We start from the raw sequence: 16,487 nt of genomic DNA, 5'->3' as shown, positions 1-16,487 counted from the left end.
AACATGCTAGTAAAAATCCATTTACGGGCAATTATAAAAGTGCTATAGATTATTTTATAGCTGAGTTTGCCTCCGAGGACAAAATCATCACCGCCACCACCGACAACAACAACAAAAAGTCCCTCAAAAGCATTTGCCCTCCATCTAAAAGCAAAAACGGCATTAAGTTGTGTCTATTGGGTTTGCTAAATGTCCCACATAAAATGAATTTGCCCCCCAGGGTTGGGGAAACAATCACATAGGCGAGTGTTCCATTTAAGTGATTTGAATGATCGGAGCGCCGCAGAGAAATGGGTCAATACACTGAGACTAAGTGACATGGCTGGCAGCCTGTGTGCTCGTGCAAGGCTGGCAGAGGAATTGTAGTGAGACCTCGCTGTCATTGGGTCAGACGGAATTGCAAAGTTCAGCCCGGCCTAGTCCTCATTTTTAGGAGATTTGCACAGCTAACAGAGACAACACACACATCTCGGCTGTCACAATCCATAGCCAAAAATCTCCCATTGAGCCGCAAGAGTGTAAAAAAGGTCATTCTCAACAGCGGTAAGAAAAAAAAGCGACTTACTTTCAGCATTAATTGACATTGTGTCTTTCTCCCAGGACACAACGGTGATGTAGGCCTCCACTGAGGCAGGGATAATGCACTTGAAGACAGCCACATTGCCTCTCATGGCTTTCTGGTCCTCCACCCGAACAGTGTAGGGTTCCCGGAGGACTAGTAGGAGGAGAGATCATTTTAAATATTTGAATTGTGCATCCTGGAAAACAAGACATTTTGTACTCTGATGTGCTTTGAAAATGTTGAACTTGCTATCTAGGTTCGCTGCCATCGAAACTGCATCCAATCTTAATGCAGATTTTGGATCGACTTTTCAAAGCAGACAAACGGAGCATTTAGGAATTGCATGCAACGTTTAAGGAGGACCCCGAATAAGAACTGGACCCTCAACTGAAAGTTCCAAACACCTTCCAGAGTTCACGTCATTCACGTCATATATATTGATACCAACCAGCCTTAATGTGGACATCTTGGCTCCTGATTCTCCCTGAGGGGTTCTCCGCTGTGCAATAGTAGGTGTTATCATGGATGAGTTTGCTGAAACTGGAAGGAGGGATGTGGAAGATCTGAAGGGTGCCATTGGAGTGCACATGGCGGATCCCTGGCACATCATAGATCTCCTCACCCGTGGCCAGATACCAGCGCAGTGAGACAGGTGGCACACCTACTGCGGGACAGGGCACCGACGTCCCTGTGGTGCTGGCGAACACTACCTCTTGCACAGATGCATTGACAAAATATAAGCTGGAACGTAGATCTTCACAGAAAACTGCAAAGAAATGAAAAAAGCAGAATGTTAGAAAATTCCTTCAAAGCTTTATTTAAAACCAACAGTTAAGCATTGGAAAGTGCTACGCTAGTAAACTAAAATATTACAAATGATTATTGCTACAACATAAGCCCCAAACATTTGTATGACACGCTTTCTCGATTCTCTTTCGCTGTCGTCGGGACACCCGCCTTCCCATCTGCTTGCCCGTGCGACAGCTGCCAATCCCGCCTCCCCGGAGACTAAACATTTTAGCGCTTCATAAATTCCTAATGAGCATGCTCAAATCGCAGGCCGCTTCCACCCACTGGTCGCTCAACCTGTTACAACAAACAAACACCGGGGCCAACACATGTCTCAGCACATTTGGAGCTGCACTCACTTCACACGTGCGGTACTCGGAGGGCCGGCCTGTCCCGTAGGTGTTAAATAGTCAATTGCTGTATTTGGTGACAGCTACAACATTGTCAGATCTTAAGTGAGATGGCTAAAAACAACACAAGAGCCCTGACACCAATCATCATGGGAGATTATTTTTACAGATCAGCAATGAGTACCGTATTTCCCGGACTATAAGGCGCACCTAAAAACCTACAATTTTCTCAAAAGCCGACAGTGCACCTTATATATGGACCAAATTCCTAAATTTAAACTGTCCCGAAGCATTGTGTCATGAAATCAATCATAAGTGGCCCGCTGAAGGCTATGAATCATGAATCAAAAAGACTATGGATCATTATTTTGTGATTATAAAGTAATTTGTTGCGTCTGAAGTTGAAATAAAAAAGATAAAATGGAGAATGCTTTGATTTGGATTAAAAATCTGAAATGATGCATTAATGGTGCGCCTTATAGTCAGTCCGGTGCGCCTTATATAAGGACAAAGTTTTCAAATGGGCCATTCTTTGAAGGTGCGCCTTATAGTCCGGTGCGTCTTATAGTCCGGAAAATACGGTAAACACATTTAGTACATTTAAATGACCTTTGTAACATGCACTGCTTGGGGAGTTTGGATGAATGGACTGTTGAGACACATCAGCGGACTTGAGTGACAATTAATAGTTGATTGTACTTTTAGTACCCGAGTTACCCGAGTTGGGTGCCATGTGTCGGTAAAGGTTGGGAAACACACTAAAAAAAAAAGATATTTACAGCTATTGGTTCCCATATTATTATTTGTTAAAAACTCTGTATAATTATATTTCAAACACGATTTGCCAAGCTGAGTAAGGAGATGATGGCGGTCATCATGCAGCTTCTGTTTTGGAGAAGGTAGCTGAACGAAAGAAGACGGTCTGCTGCATAACTGCTTTTGTCTCAGTCCTCTGCGCGCCAACTCATAAAATATTGAGACCACCCCCCCATTTCTGGGTGGTTGATTTCTTCAGATGAGAAAGCTTGATGGACACACAAGCCTTTAAGATGGCAACGTTTCAGATAGATACAGTATGACTACATTTATTTTTCAGTGCAATGCCAAGAAAATAGTGCGGGAAGGGCTTGAGTGGGGAGGCGGAAAACTGAAAAGCACTCAGTCACACACGGGCTGATATTACAAGAGGAAAAAAAAAAAAAACAGAAAGCCTTGGCAGAGGTCAAAGTATGCTCCACCTTAGATGTCTATCACATGGTGGTAGGAAGATCCGCACGAGGTGTTTTCTGAAGCGGTTCAGCCATTGTGGAGTCCCTACAACTTCATTTGGAGCTCAAGGGCACCAGACACACTTGGGTCAAGGGGAGTGCACACGGGCGTGTCATAAGGATGTGGGGGGATGAGCGTTAATGTCGTGGAGCCTATGAACACACAAGCTGACGTGTCCTTGGGTGACAGGCGCACGAGTCAATGCAGCCAGTGATGCTGCTGGTTTGGCTTGACACTATTAGCTTGTCTTTCACATAGGCCGCAAAAAAAGGATTCGTTTGAATCTCGAATAATAAAAGCACCAAGTCGTGTTTTTCCCCAAAAATATCATCGGCACCAGGGCATCAAGATATTAGGGCTACTTCACCGCAGGAAACTAGAACTGAGCCATACTGACAGTTCGTGGCAGGCCATGCAGGTAATTACGACGGATACTGTCAAGGGAGGGCAGAATGGGGGCTGGGCTATAAAAAAGAGGAGGGGCTGTAGATCAGGGGGGGCCCTCATAATGACAGTGAGTAAGCATCCCCCCCCCACAAAAGGCCCCCAGACTCCACCCCCTCCACTTCTGCCCTAAGGCCTTACAGAATATCTAGTAAAGTGTGGTGAGCTGAGATGTACAGATCACAGAAGAGGGACTCGTCACTCCCAAATCATCGGCCCCCAATTTGCCCTCATGAATAATTGTTGAGCGGTGCGCTCAGTGCCATGCAGATGGGATGTAAAACCAATGATAGTCTCCTCTGATGTCAACTCTCCAGAGGGCAAGACAAGAGTCATCGTGGACTAGTTGATGCATATGAACGCTGAGGAGACGAGAGTTCCCACGTACTGGGGGACTTTAATGAGTCGTCAAGGTGGAAGCGGACAAATCAACTCGGACAGAAGAGGGGAGAGAGAAATGAAATGACTAAGTGAGTAAATAAGATCCTGCTGATGCCACGGACAAATGCGCATCGAGAGAGGAAGCGAGGGTTCGAAAATTCTCATCATAGATTCATAAGAAAGATTCATTATCAACATTTAATATTAATCCCAGTCACAACAATTTTTTTTTTAGCCAAACCTATTCCAAATCAAATGTCAACTGAATTTATATGACCTTAAAGCAGGTGTGTCCAACCTGTGGCACCGGGGGCCATTTGCGGCCCGTCTGCCCCTGTGAAGATTTACACTGTGCCTCATGCTAGACTTTCACTGAGCAAAAAAAAAAATCTATGAAAGCAACAGAACCACATTCTCGGTCAACGGTGAGACCACCGCATCGTTTTAATTACCGCTCAGACACATTTGAAAAGGCTCAATTGTGATTAAATTCAATGAAATGTTCAAATAGTTACATCATAAACAAATAACACAAATCTGAGTAATACGAAACGACTCGGTACATTTTAAATTATGCAAGTGCTTTGTATTTTTGCAGATCAGCGGTGGCTACAGCATTTTAAAACAAAATCAATTTTGGGCTTTTTACAACCAGCTGTCTCTGCAGCACTATTATAAATTACCCTGATGGAAAGCCAGTCAATTGAGAATAACGTTAACAAGCAAAGACTTACAATATTGCACGGTGTGCATTAACGCGACACTAAATCAGCACACCGACATGAGCCACTCTATTTTGTTTTTCATGAGACAGTGCAAAACCAGAATTTATTTTATTCATGTTGCCGCCTAGTCCATCCTTACATATGTTTTTTTCCTCTGAATGGTGTGTTTAAGAAAGCTATTGGAGGTTCAGCAAATAGCGGCAGGCAAAACACACATCAACATATTCAGAGCGCTTAGTGCCCTGGATTAATCAAATTATAATTTAATCATCTGATCAAACAGTAATTAGCATAATCACTTCTGGGCTCGGCCTGATAGAGCGGGGACTGAAGCGGAATGGCGCTGAGGGCTAGCAACACTTAAATGAAACATTTGCCAGAATGTTTGAAAATCTAACACGTTTTCGGGCCACAAAACCGAGACACATTCTGAATGCTAATCAGCGTCATTTGGTTAGGCCTTTAGAATATTTCAGCTAAAAGGAAAGACAAATATTTTTGGTCTAGCATTACTAATTACAATTGAAAAAATCCTAAAAAAAATATGAGATGTTGTGTTTTAATATTAATGTTATTCTAAAAATAGCCACATGGGATTATAATTTTTTTTGGTTACACAAACAGCTCTCATGTAACAAAAATATGCTTTCGAATTTATTACAGTGATCAAGATCATTACAAATTATTTTGTTTACTTTTGTTTTTACATGCTGCATTGATCCTATTACTCCCATGTATTGACTGGACATTTCCTAAAACTTTTCAGATAACTCGATATCATCAGCACAAGCATGTAATCAATATCAAGAAAATTTAACATGCAAAGAAGTGCAATCCATTTTCCAGTTGTTTCGGACAAACAGTATATGTTGGCCAGCCTTCACCAGAGCCTCAAAAAAAAATAAAAAAATGTTGCTGCATGATGAACCAGAATGAATTGATATGAATCTGTAAGCATAACACAAGCTGACTCCATATGAGCCTTCTTCCCCCGCTCTTCTTCCTCTTTCTGCCTCACTACACATCATCATCTCCTTAAGCATTGCAGTTGGGGTTAAATGAAACCTTTAACAGTTCAATGTGCACCCATTAGCATATGCTTGAGTCTACTCTCATCTCCACAGCCAAGCCAAAGCAGAAGCAAACGCAATGGAGGAATACAAAAATGCTGACATCTAATGGCAAAGCAAGGTGTCATTTATAAATCCAAAAAAATCATCCTCCAACTGGACCCAAAAAATATCCAGTCCAGAAGAATTTATCTGAAAAAAAAAAAGACACCTGTCAATCACTGTTTTGGCTCCAGCATACTATACTGTCCCTTTATTTTGCATGCAATCATAAGAATCAATCAATCATCTTGTCTCGATCATGTGGAAAGTAAATTGAGTTAATTATCGGATTGCAAAAATCCAGTCTCGCTGGTCCGTCAAGACATTTTGAAAACACATTTATTTCCCAGTGGCCTACATTGTGTTGACTGCTCTGTTGATGTTAATGGGCAACTGAGGAGCTGGCTGGCTTGTTGCTGTGACCGTGTCAGACGACCCTAACTGTATATGAAGTGACAGAGTGCGCCAAAAGACACCCACACCACACAGACCTGGTTTCCCACTGACCCTAATGTGACCTCTACCACGTCATGTTGTTTTGTCTGATTGTAATTAGGTTAAAACAGCGCCATGTTGTAGGCTACTTGCCAAATCGTCACAATTGTAGCCTGGTTATTACGTTACTTGCCAATATTGGATCTCCTGGGAAGTATTTTTTGAGGGTTTGTTTTTTCACAACATTTCCGACAAATATGAACCACAACTTGGACAAATGTTATACCTTATCTGTCAATACGGTGTTAAATCCAGGTCCAGAAATTAGAAACCCTGCCACAGTTTGGCTTCAGCCACAAATGCTTCTTAATTGTACATGTTAAAACCAAAAAAAAAAAAAAAAAAAGAATTTGTATTCCCTGAAAGATGTGGGAATGATTTTGGCGGACACAAATACATATGAAAGAAATAAAGTGACATCTATGATATCGAATGGGGCCCAATTAAAAAGTTGTGTCAACCACAGATGTTTGTTGGTATTCTATAGAGGTCAAAGTAATGTTTTTAGGTCCGATTGTTTTGTTTTCATCAAACAAGTCGATTTTCCGCATCAGCACTCCCTATCCTGGACCGATCCTAAAACGAGACAGTTGAAGAGCACCCTCGTATATTTACACAGCTTATTAGCACACCATTGAGCATGTATCATATTTCACCCCAAGGCTCAGCTGAGCAAAAACAACATTCTGCCAAATGCCCAATTTCATCCCTTCATGGAAATGGAAAACATCGCTGATCGTTGATTTAACTCTTAATAGAGACGGTTTGGAGAGCGGTTGAAAAGCTCAAGCACCATTAAATAGAACTCCACAGCAAATTTTACTCTCAGCAACCGTCAATGTTTTATCACAGGCCTCAAATGGGCAGTTCAGAACAAAATAGATTTTGCACACTAGGCCATATTCATAAATGACCACTTCAATAGGTGGCTTGAAATATTTCAAAGATATTTCCCACAAACAAGCAATGCTCAGTAACTGACATTTAGAATGATTTCTTTTTACATTTATTCCTCATTAGTCACAAGTATGTAAATAATACTGTTTACCTTCCCAAAAAAATAAACAAACATATTTGGGAAGTATTTTAAGGGTCACCTGAGCCCATAACCCACACTGCAGTGAACTCATTAAAGCAGGTCTCCATAGAGACAACCACAAGAGCACTCCCTTAAAAGCCTTTTATATCTTCTCGTTCAAAACAAAAGACAGAGGACGACCCAAAATCCTCATTATTATTATTTCTATGCAACGGAGAAGGAAGGTTGCCAATATTTGAAAACCACTACGGCTGCATTTAGCTAAGCTAAGAAAAGAAAAAAAAATCTATTCTACACACATTCAAATGAAATTTGAATTAATAAATAAGAGCAAAAGGTTGCTGATAAATGAACTGAGTTTCTCGATACGAATGCCGCAGCATCGTGCGCATGCAGCGCCAAATCCTGCTGCTGCTGCTGCCATTCAAAGTTTCCATGTAGATATCTCGAGCAGCAGCCATTTTGCAACGCTCATGCCAGGACCAAATACTAAGAAAAAAAAAAAAGCTAGTCGCAAGCAAAGCAATACATCCCGCTCAGCAAATAGAGATTAGCCGAGTACAAGTGTCAGATTGAAAGTGGACATCGATGTCGTGGCCGTATTTGTTTGAAAGCGCCTCGCTTGCAGTAAAAAAAAAAAATGGAGTCTTTGGTGCACCATTGCGTTTACTCCCTTCTCCCCGAAGAATAAGAACCGTGTAGAATTTTGCTTTCAGCATGGCCACAAAATGGTTTTCCTGGTGCTTCACTCTTAATTGTAACCCAAAACACCTTTAAGTGCCCCCATTTTCTTTTAAAGACAATTTCCGCCCCCCCTGCAACATGCTCTCTACCCTAAAGCCCCTTGTCCTCCTCATTGCCCCCCCCCTTCCTCACACACCCTCCGTGGATTCGCCATGAAATAAAATCCTTCGCCCTTAGCCACCGAAAAAGACAATTTGATCAAATTGATTGAAGGTATTCACTTTTGATCAAAAAAAGACATGCAGTTTCATTTTTTTTTTTTACACAATGTGCTCGTATACAAGAGTGATAAGGGCTGGTCTTTTTTTTTTTCCCCCAGTCCCAAATGCCTCCATGTCTGCTCTTGTAATATGGCGGTTGCAATAGAAGAGAGAGAAAAAACTAGCTATCCGATAATCCTTTTTCTCAAAGTCATCTGAACAAAAAGGCCACAATATTTGCATGTTAATTCATTTAAGTCAAAATGATTAACATATTTCCTAACATGCATGAAATCCATTTTAGAATCAGTCACATTCTAATCGGTAAACTCTATGGATTATAAAATTGTTTCAAGTGAAATGAATTAATAATGTTTCAATTATTGGAACCTGCTAAAATCATACTACAGATACAATTATTGATCAAACAGGTTTCACATGCAATGTAATAAATGCTTGTTTTAGTTTATGTTTAAAAAAAAAAAAAAAAAAAAAAGAGACTGAGGCCTATAAGTAGTGCTGTTTGATTACAAAAAGGATAAATGCATACAGAAACAGAAAGCAAATGAAGAGATTTTCCTTTCAGGCCTAGAATTTACTCAAATATCATGGGGAGGGGGGCGTTAATCAATATTAACACATTAATATGTAGATCCTACGTTGCAATGCACGCTGCACCCATTGTTGGACATATAAAAGCGACCTATTTATTGCTTGCTATCTTTTTCCAATTTCAAGGAAAGTGAAAGGTTACAAATATTGCATAGAAAAGGTAAAAGCATGTTACACTTGAAGGTTAATGTAGATGAACCCTCTCTAAACGGCCCAGTGCTTGAGACTGAACATAGCAACAGCACCCCCCCCCCCCTCCCCCTTCCCTCTAATGAAGATAAAGACTATTTGGAAATGCTTTGGGAACAATTGGATGGATAACTTCAACCTGCAAAACTTCAGTCAAAGCATGCAAAAATAAATTGGTCAACACCTACCATTCAAGATGCACTGGGAAAAGATAAGAGCCAATATCCACATGCCCCGCTCCTTTCAATATCCAAGCTTAGGCTTTTTTCTGCTTCTCTCCCTGCACTCTTTCTCCTTAAATGGCTTTCTGGTATTTCTTCAACAAGTCATTTGTAATGAAAGAAGAGGGCAGGCTTGCATTTCTTTTCTTTTTTTTTTTTTTTTTTACTCCGACTCTCTCTCACACAATCCAGGGATGAAGAAGAGGAGGATGGTTTGGAGCTTCTTCCTGCAGCTGATTGTCTTGTGCTGCAGCGGGAGGCAGTGTAGTATATGATCCACAAGTATTGCGTCTCCCGCCTTTGGAGTGCGAGCGGAGGTGGACCGCGCGGGGCCTCAGCAGCAGCAGAAGCGCAGCCGTCCCCCCGTGTCGGACCTCTGCCTGGCGTTGAACATGAGGGAGCCCAGCTCCGTGCGCTCCGATCCAGGTGTGAGGTTCAAGATAAAGGCGCATAGAAGAAAGTGGCTGTGCGCACACCCAAGATTCCACAATCCAACAACCACCCCTCCAAAAAAAAAAAGAAAGAAAAAAGGAAAAATCTAAAAAAAAAAAAAAGATCCAATTAAAAACCAATAAGCAATTAAGAATGCACAAATTGGAATGAAAGATGAAAACGCGTCTCCACAAGAGGATGGATTCAATTGCGTAAAAGTGCGCACAGCGATGATTGTTAGCTGCGTTGGAAACTCATTCTCTCTTCTCCACCTCTCTCCATCCGGCGAGCAACAAGCACACGCATCTTCCCTCCATACACAAACTGCGCACACTGGTCCCTGCGCCTACTACAATCTGCCCTGCCTTGCACAAGTGTGGGATAAACCCTCTTCCTCTCCGCAGCGGCGTCCTCCCTCTCCCATTGCCTTAAAGGTGCATGCATGTGAGTGGGTGGAGGGAGGGGAGGGGAGGGAGGGCGCAGCTGAGCCTCAGAGGGAGCCTTTAAAGTCCCTCTTTGTCTTTTGCGTTAACGATGATTAAGGTGGCCCATGAAGAGAGTATAAAAGGACATTTAGCATGAGAGACTTTGCAGGACATCTTTGCTGCTTGTGTAGCAGGATGGAGAATGGTTTCCCAGGGAGGGACGGAGGGGGGAGGTGGAGTTGGAGAGAGGGAGAGGCCAGGCTTCACCTGACTGGTTAGACGTTTGGTGGAGGTATGAGAAGTAGAGATTAAATCTGGTCTTCAAATGTGATTTCTGCAGAAATCACAAGTTGTGCATGTAGGATTTAGCAGTACGGTGCCAAAACGCCATTCATTAATTTACCTTGGCAAATATGAGAATATAAATAGAAGAAGAAGAAGAAGAACGGATGGATGGATGGATGGATGGATGGATGGATGGATGGATGGATGGATGGATGGATGGATGGATGGATGGATGGATGGATGGATGGATGGATGAGTAGATGGATGGATGGATGAGTAGATGGACGGATGGATGAGTAGATGGACGGATGAGTAGATGGACGGATGAGTAGATGGACGGATGAGTAGATGGATGGATGGATGGATGGATGGATGGATGGATGGATGGATGGATGGATCGATGGATCGATGGATGGATGGATGGATGGATGGATGAGTAGATGGATGGATGGATGGATGAGTAGATGGATGGATGGATGAGTAGATGGATGGATGAGTAGATGGACGGATGGATGAGTAGATGGACGGATGAGTAGATGGATAGGTAGATGCACATTCAATATAAAATAATTTCTGAAATAATCTTAAATAAAATAAATTCTTTTCAAATATGCATTTTTCTTCAAAACATTTAGTCAAAAACAGTCAAGCGGATGCACGCAAACTTCCGCAGATCCATTTCCCCTTGTTGTCTTGTTTGCCAATCTTCTGAACATATGGTACATCTGTCATCTTTGGGTTTGTCCCAGCACCCAGTTTGGCTTCGATGATTAGATTAAAATCATTGCCTGTATAGCTATACACAGTTAAATCTTTTTTTGTTTCCTTCTAATCCTTCTTTAACACTATGACATGTTGTAAGGTTAAGCTATTATCCTCCCCAAGCCCTTCTGTTATTTACACGTGTATATTAAGCTGATTTAGATACTGTACAGTGTTCTAAACACAATATAAAAAATAATATTGTTTGTATTAAGCAATGTTTTCTACTAAATTGCCGTTTTTCTATCACAGGTTCCAAAAGGTCTATGTGTGTGTTAATAAATATTTTTTGAAAAGTCCCTGTAGTATATCACCATGCTCATAATTAGAATGATTTCGTGATCGTTTACTGTGTAATGTACCACAATATATGATCTTAGCAAGAAACCATTAGGGGATTATAAAATGTTAACTACACAGCAGCAAGGGTAACTTTATGGCATTCGCTAACAAATGAACTTGTAAGTCATTTGATTATATTCAAACAAGCTAATAAATATACACCTCACAATGGTTTAAGATGACCAATTACGGCAAAAGCATAAGAAAGTGAATTCCACGATAAGCGAGTCAGCCGTGTTTAATAATTCAAGCGACATTATGGGGTAGCGATGGATAAATGGCCATCTAACCTACTGTACATCCTCATTTTATTAGTCCGCCGTTGATTGCTTCTCCCTGACCATAAATTCTGAAGGGAAAGTGGGACTACATTTTTATTCAACTTTAACGAGTCGACTGTATCTCCGCTATATAAAGACGGGAGAGACAAAGATGCAAAACCTGTTTCCTCTGAGAGCAATTATTTACCTTTAGAAGATAATCTTGTGTTTATTTAACCATTTTCAGACGTGCACAACATATTTTATTTGATGTTTTTCCACGTATGTAATCGCCTTGCTTGCTTCATAACGATTGAATGGAAAGAGGTGTGCTCCTTGATGGCTCATCCTAAAGGATCCATACATTGATTGCGCTCATTGACGACTTTGCATCCTATATGACTTAAATGCACTCCTGTCCGTTCCTGATTAAGTTTACGGCAGGTGACAGGGTCATCCATAGGCAAACGACATTTATATTATTTTATTAAGTATACTTGCAGATGGATGTTAAGTAGTATGGAAGATAATGCACGCTCTTACATAATACATTCCTAATTTTTTTTTTGGACAGAGTAAGAAAAAAGAATTGCTCTATGACATTACAATGTAATTTCCGACGACACAGCATTTCTTAAAGCAATCGATTCATTGTATCTCTGTAATTCTGGCAATGGTAGCACTTAAGCAAAAGATCCTTATGTGTAAATCAAAGAATATAAATCACTCACCATTAAGAAGCTCTTACATCGGGCCCATTCGGGACAGTGACCCACAAAATCCAGCTTTGGTGGTAAAAACTCAAGGCTTGCATAATTCTCATTACTGCCACCTACAGAACAGGAGTGGAAAAGCAATTAGTGCAGGAGGATTATTTGATACACAAACATCTCAGACAATCTACTGTAATCTTCGGACTATAAGCCAAAATTTGCGAAAAAAGTCACGGTTTATAGTCCGAAATTTACGGTAATAAGATCCATTGAAGATAATAGAGTTAAATTTTGTTTATTTCGGCAAGTACATAAAAATAATAACAATAAATAAAACCAGGTTAGGGTCTTCTAATGACAAAGATGAGTGTATTATATTTGTAGGCAACATTTTAATCCATTTTACGGCTATCATTAGCTGTACAGTTAGTCCATATAATATTGTGGCCTGTGAGTGAAAGTGGTAAGCACAAAGCTAGCTGACTGCCCCTCACAGAGCAGCAGTAAACATCTTTGAGTTTGACTCCTCTGGTCTGTAACTGTCCAACACGGGGTGACAGTGTTGCTTAGTAACCACATCACATGAGTGACCTTATCTGTGCAGTCATAAAAATGCATGAAGTCCTTTTATTTCTCCGCACTGCTCGCTCGCTACCTTTCCTTTTCGCACCTTTTTGTCAACAATGCAAAATTGTTATGATTCGATCGGGATGGCCAGCAGAGTGCTAATAAAGGGCTACACCTGACACTTGCTACGCATTGGATCAAAACATGGTGTGACAGGAGTGGGGGGAGCACCATGTGACAGGAAATTCAGCACACAGTAAATGCAGCCTTGCATGTAACGCAGAATTTCACCAAAACAATTGATTCCATTTAATAGTACGTGGATTATATTGTGTGTGACCTATGAACCATGCTTTCAGTATCACAACCTTGTGATCTCCTTAAATCTGTAAATCTGTCTTGTTTACACTGTTGTAATCTGGATTAAATCTCCAAAACATATTTATGGAATTGTAAAACGATACAGTGGAATCTGCGTGAATGACAAGTCACGCGCAGATGATTCCGCACAGAACGTTAAGCGCTGTCTGTCGCTCGGTTTGAGACACGATCACAGCGGCCGGTGTTGTTCTTCCTACCGGGAAGCGCAGATGTTAGCCTTGCCGTTGCCTATTTTAGCGTTCCAACAACATCTGCACAGCTGAGCTGTCAGTTGTCACAAAACAGGCGGGAACGCCGTGGCCCGTTCTTGAACTGTTTGACAGCTAGGGGCAGGTCGGCACAGATGGCAAGAGCCGAGTGTCAGGGGGGGGACTGGCACCGGGTGGCAGGTAGCGACTGGGGCGCCCATCTGGCCTCAGTGCTGGCACTTTGCCCCGTAGAATCTTAAGCGTGTGCTTAACGGGAAGGCTGTCAAGAGATAGAAGTCACCTTGTGCAAAAAATAAAATAATTGCTCTGCAATTAAGGAGGGTGGGCAGTGAGAAAGTGGATGGTGGCATTGTATCAGAAAATACTAAAAGTCAAGTGGGAGGGAAATAATAGGAACTATATTATTCCTCGAAGGATGCAGGTCCGGGCACCCACCTAATGCTAGAAAGTATAGAGAATATGTATCATCATCTTCTTCATTTGCTGCTTTATTTAAAATTATAATGTTAAACTATGCAAGGTCGTTCCAGCTAAAGGAACAAGGACACGGGCAACATATGTTGCATTAAACTTTAAAGTTCTCATTAGGAGCAATTCCAAGGACTACATAGACTTTTGAACAGTTTGGATTTGACTATTCTTCTGTATTCATAATTTATAGAAAAGAAAAGAAAAAAAGAGTGTCAATGTTAAATGTTGCAAAAATCCAATCCTGTAGACCACAGTGACAGAAGGGAGCATCACCCGGTTGGTGTGACCTGGACTTGCTGTCCACGGCAGAGGGCCAGTCCAGAAGAAAAGCGCTTTACGGATGGAGCATTCAGGTCACCCCCCCTCCTCCCTCCCTTCCGCCTTCGTTCCTCCCACATAATCCTCCCTGAAGCTCCTTCCCCTCCCTCTCCTTCCATCCCTCCCTCCTCCAACCCTGTATCCCATACATCATGAGGAAATGCCAACAGATGCCCACTGTCTAAGACAGGCATTATGTTCTTAGAGGATGTCCTGGTAATTCTGTTTATTTCTCTCCTTCTCTCTCTCTCTCTATCGCTCTCTCTCTCTCTCACAGAGGAAGCAGGTAGCCATGAAAGTATCACGTGATGCAAAACAAGCCCCTGAAGACCCACGGGGACAAACGTACAAAACATGGAATGGATTCCAAACATACAATACAAATTTAAACTTGCATATCCATAAACAACAATTATTGTATCAGCAGTCAAATGTAATTCATTATAACAACACGGGAAGCTAAATGTAGCGTAAATGCATCAACAGCGGCATTTAGTCTTGTATTTTCTAACATGTTACTCATCAAGAATTCAAAAGCAGAAGAGCAGGACTTCATTTGTTGTAAGAAAATGTGTCAATCATAGGGACTCTGGGAGAAAGTGGTTTGTCAGACCCTGAGGGGTCCATACTGACCTAAATACAAAATTGTCAACAGCAATTTTTACAGTCACCAACTAAAAGAGAACACAAGGGAAACAAACGTTTAACTTTGTAAAGAGCGCAGTTATTTGAACAGGCCAAGCGGGAAAACGTTTTTGTCCGACCAACTGCTTCCCCCGTGGGGCAACACAAATTAGGAGGATGCTTGGATGCAACGCTTTGTTTAAAGGACTAGCGTATTTTAATAACATGTCTTCTTTAACATTCATTCATTTTCTGAATTAATTTTTCTGACAATTATGACCATGTTTTTGGGTTGTGGAAGGAAACTGGAAAGGAATCCCATGCAGGCACAGGGAGAACATGCAAACTCTACACGGGAAGGCTGGAGCCGGAATCAAACCCGCAACCTTGGCACGGTGAGGCGGGTGTGTTAACCCTGCCACCCAGTTTATTTATGCTAATATGCTTTAAATCATAAGTGATGTTCAATCTGATATTTGTTATATCTGTTGTGTTTGTACATGGAAAGGATAAAACAGATTCATATACAGCCTTCCCTGAAAGAGAATTTCTCTCCATTCAACAATCGAGCTCAATCAGTGATGAGTGTTGCCACCGTGTGGTCAAAGATGGAATTGGTGAGGGTAACGTAGCAGACATAGAGAGAGCAAGGGGGCGTTTAAGAACATTGAGAAAACGTTTTAAAAAATTTAAATCAAATCGAAGCAAGAAAGAAAAAAAAACCTGAATGTTGTGTGATATTTTCTCGATGCTGCATTAATATTTGTACAATGTGTGCAAATGTAGAGGTATCAATTCAAACAGTAACAGTAGATATAGTATGGATGTTCATATACATATTGATTGCACATATGCAATGTGAATAATAATATAAAATAATAATAAATAATTATTTTATCATTCATTGTTATCATTTTCCACCAATTTAATATAAAATAAAACGTCACGGTAAACAGTGACAACCAAAAATATAAGCACAGTATTTAATGTTCGTCTGTGACTCAAAGCTGAGTTGACACCTGTGATTTAATTTAGTTGACCTAAGCCAACTTATTCAACACAAACGGCATTAAAATCCATATTTTAAAAAAAAAAAAGCTAAATGTGAAAAGCCTGATGCGATCTTTCAAATCTTTTTACAACAGCTAGTCCAAGCTACAAGGACACTACACGTTACGGTTTGGCCTGCACCCGTAGCTTAATACTGGTTGACCTACAAAACCAGCGAGAGTGCTGATGTTCATCACAACAGCAGTACCCTCGAGTGTCGTAAAGACTCATGCTGATTTCACATTCTATGAGGCTTGACGCGTGACATCGACCTCACGAAAGAACAGAGGGGGATAAACACATAGCTGCCCAGTAACAAGGACTCGCTCCTCATTGGCTACTCAACAATGTTGCAACGATGATCGTCTTTGGGCAAAATGACACACGGAAGGGTTGGTTGCACAGGCAGGAAGGATTTACAATACACACTGCACTTCCACATTTGAGATAGAATATAAATTCAGTACAACACACACTGCATGCACCTACGCACGCAATTAACACAACATCATTGCC

General features: G+C 41.3%; 1 protein-coding gene across 3 annotated transcripts in view; it reads right to left on the bottom strand.

Moving 5' to 3' along the window:
• Nucleotides 1-9,992, bottom strand: part of dscama (Down syndrome cell adhesion molecule a) — a 45,660-nt gene extending 35,668 nt beyond the window's left edge. Inside the window, exons 1-3 of one of the 3 annotated variants that reach the window (XM_037270482.1) lie at nt 9,100-9,992; nt 1,011-1,328; nt 566-715 (exon numbers count right to left, since the gene is read on the bottom strand). In XM_037270482.1, the coding sequence (XP_037126377.1) occupies nt 566-715; nt 1,011-1,328; nt 9,100-9,142 (511 nt within the window). In that variant the 5' untranslated portion in view covers nt 9,143-9,992. The remainder of the gene's footprint in view (nt 1-565; nt 716-1,010; nt 1,329-9,099) is intronic. The other 2 variants (XM_037270484.1, XM_037270483.1) reach the window with 2 other exon arrangements.
• Nucleotides 9,993-16,487: the final 6,495 nt, after the last annotated feature.

The sequence above is a fragment of the Syngnathus acus genome, chromosome 14, assembly GCF_901709675.1.
Source record: "Syngnathus acus chromosome 14, fSynAcu1.2, whole genome shotgun sequence".
In the NCBI taxonomy this organism is placed as follows: Eukaryota; Metazoa; Chordata; class Actinopteri; order Syngnathiformes; family Syngnathidae; genus Syngnathus; species Syngnathus acus.
The sequence above is the reverse complement of the archived record's forward strand: the minus strand, read 5'-3'. Positions and strand labels throughout refer to the sequence as shown.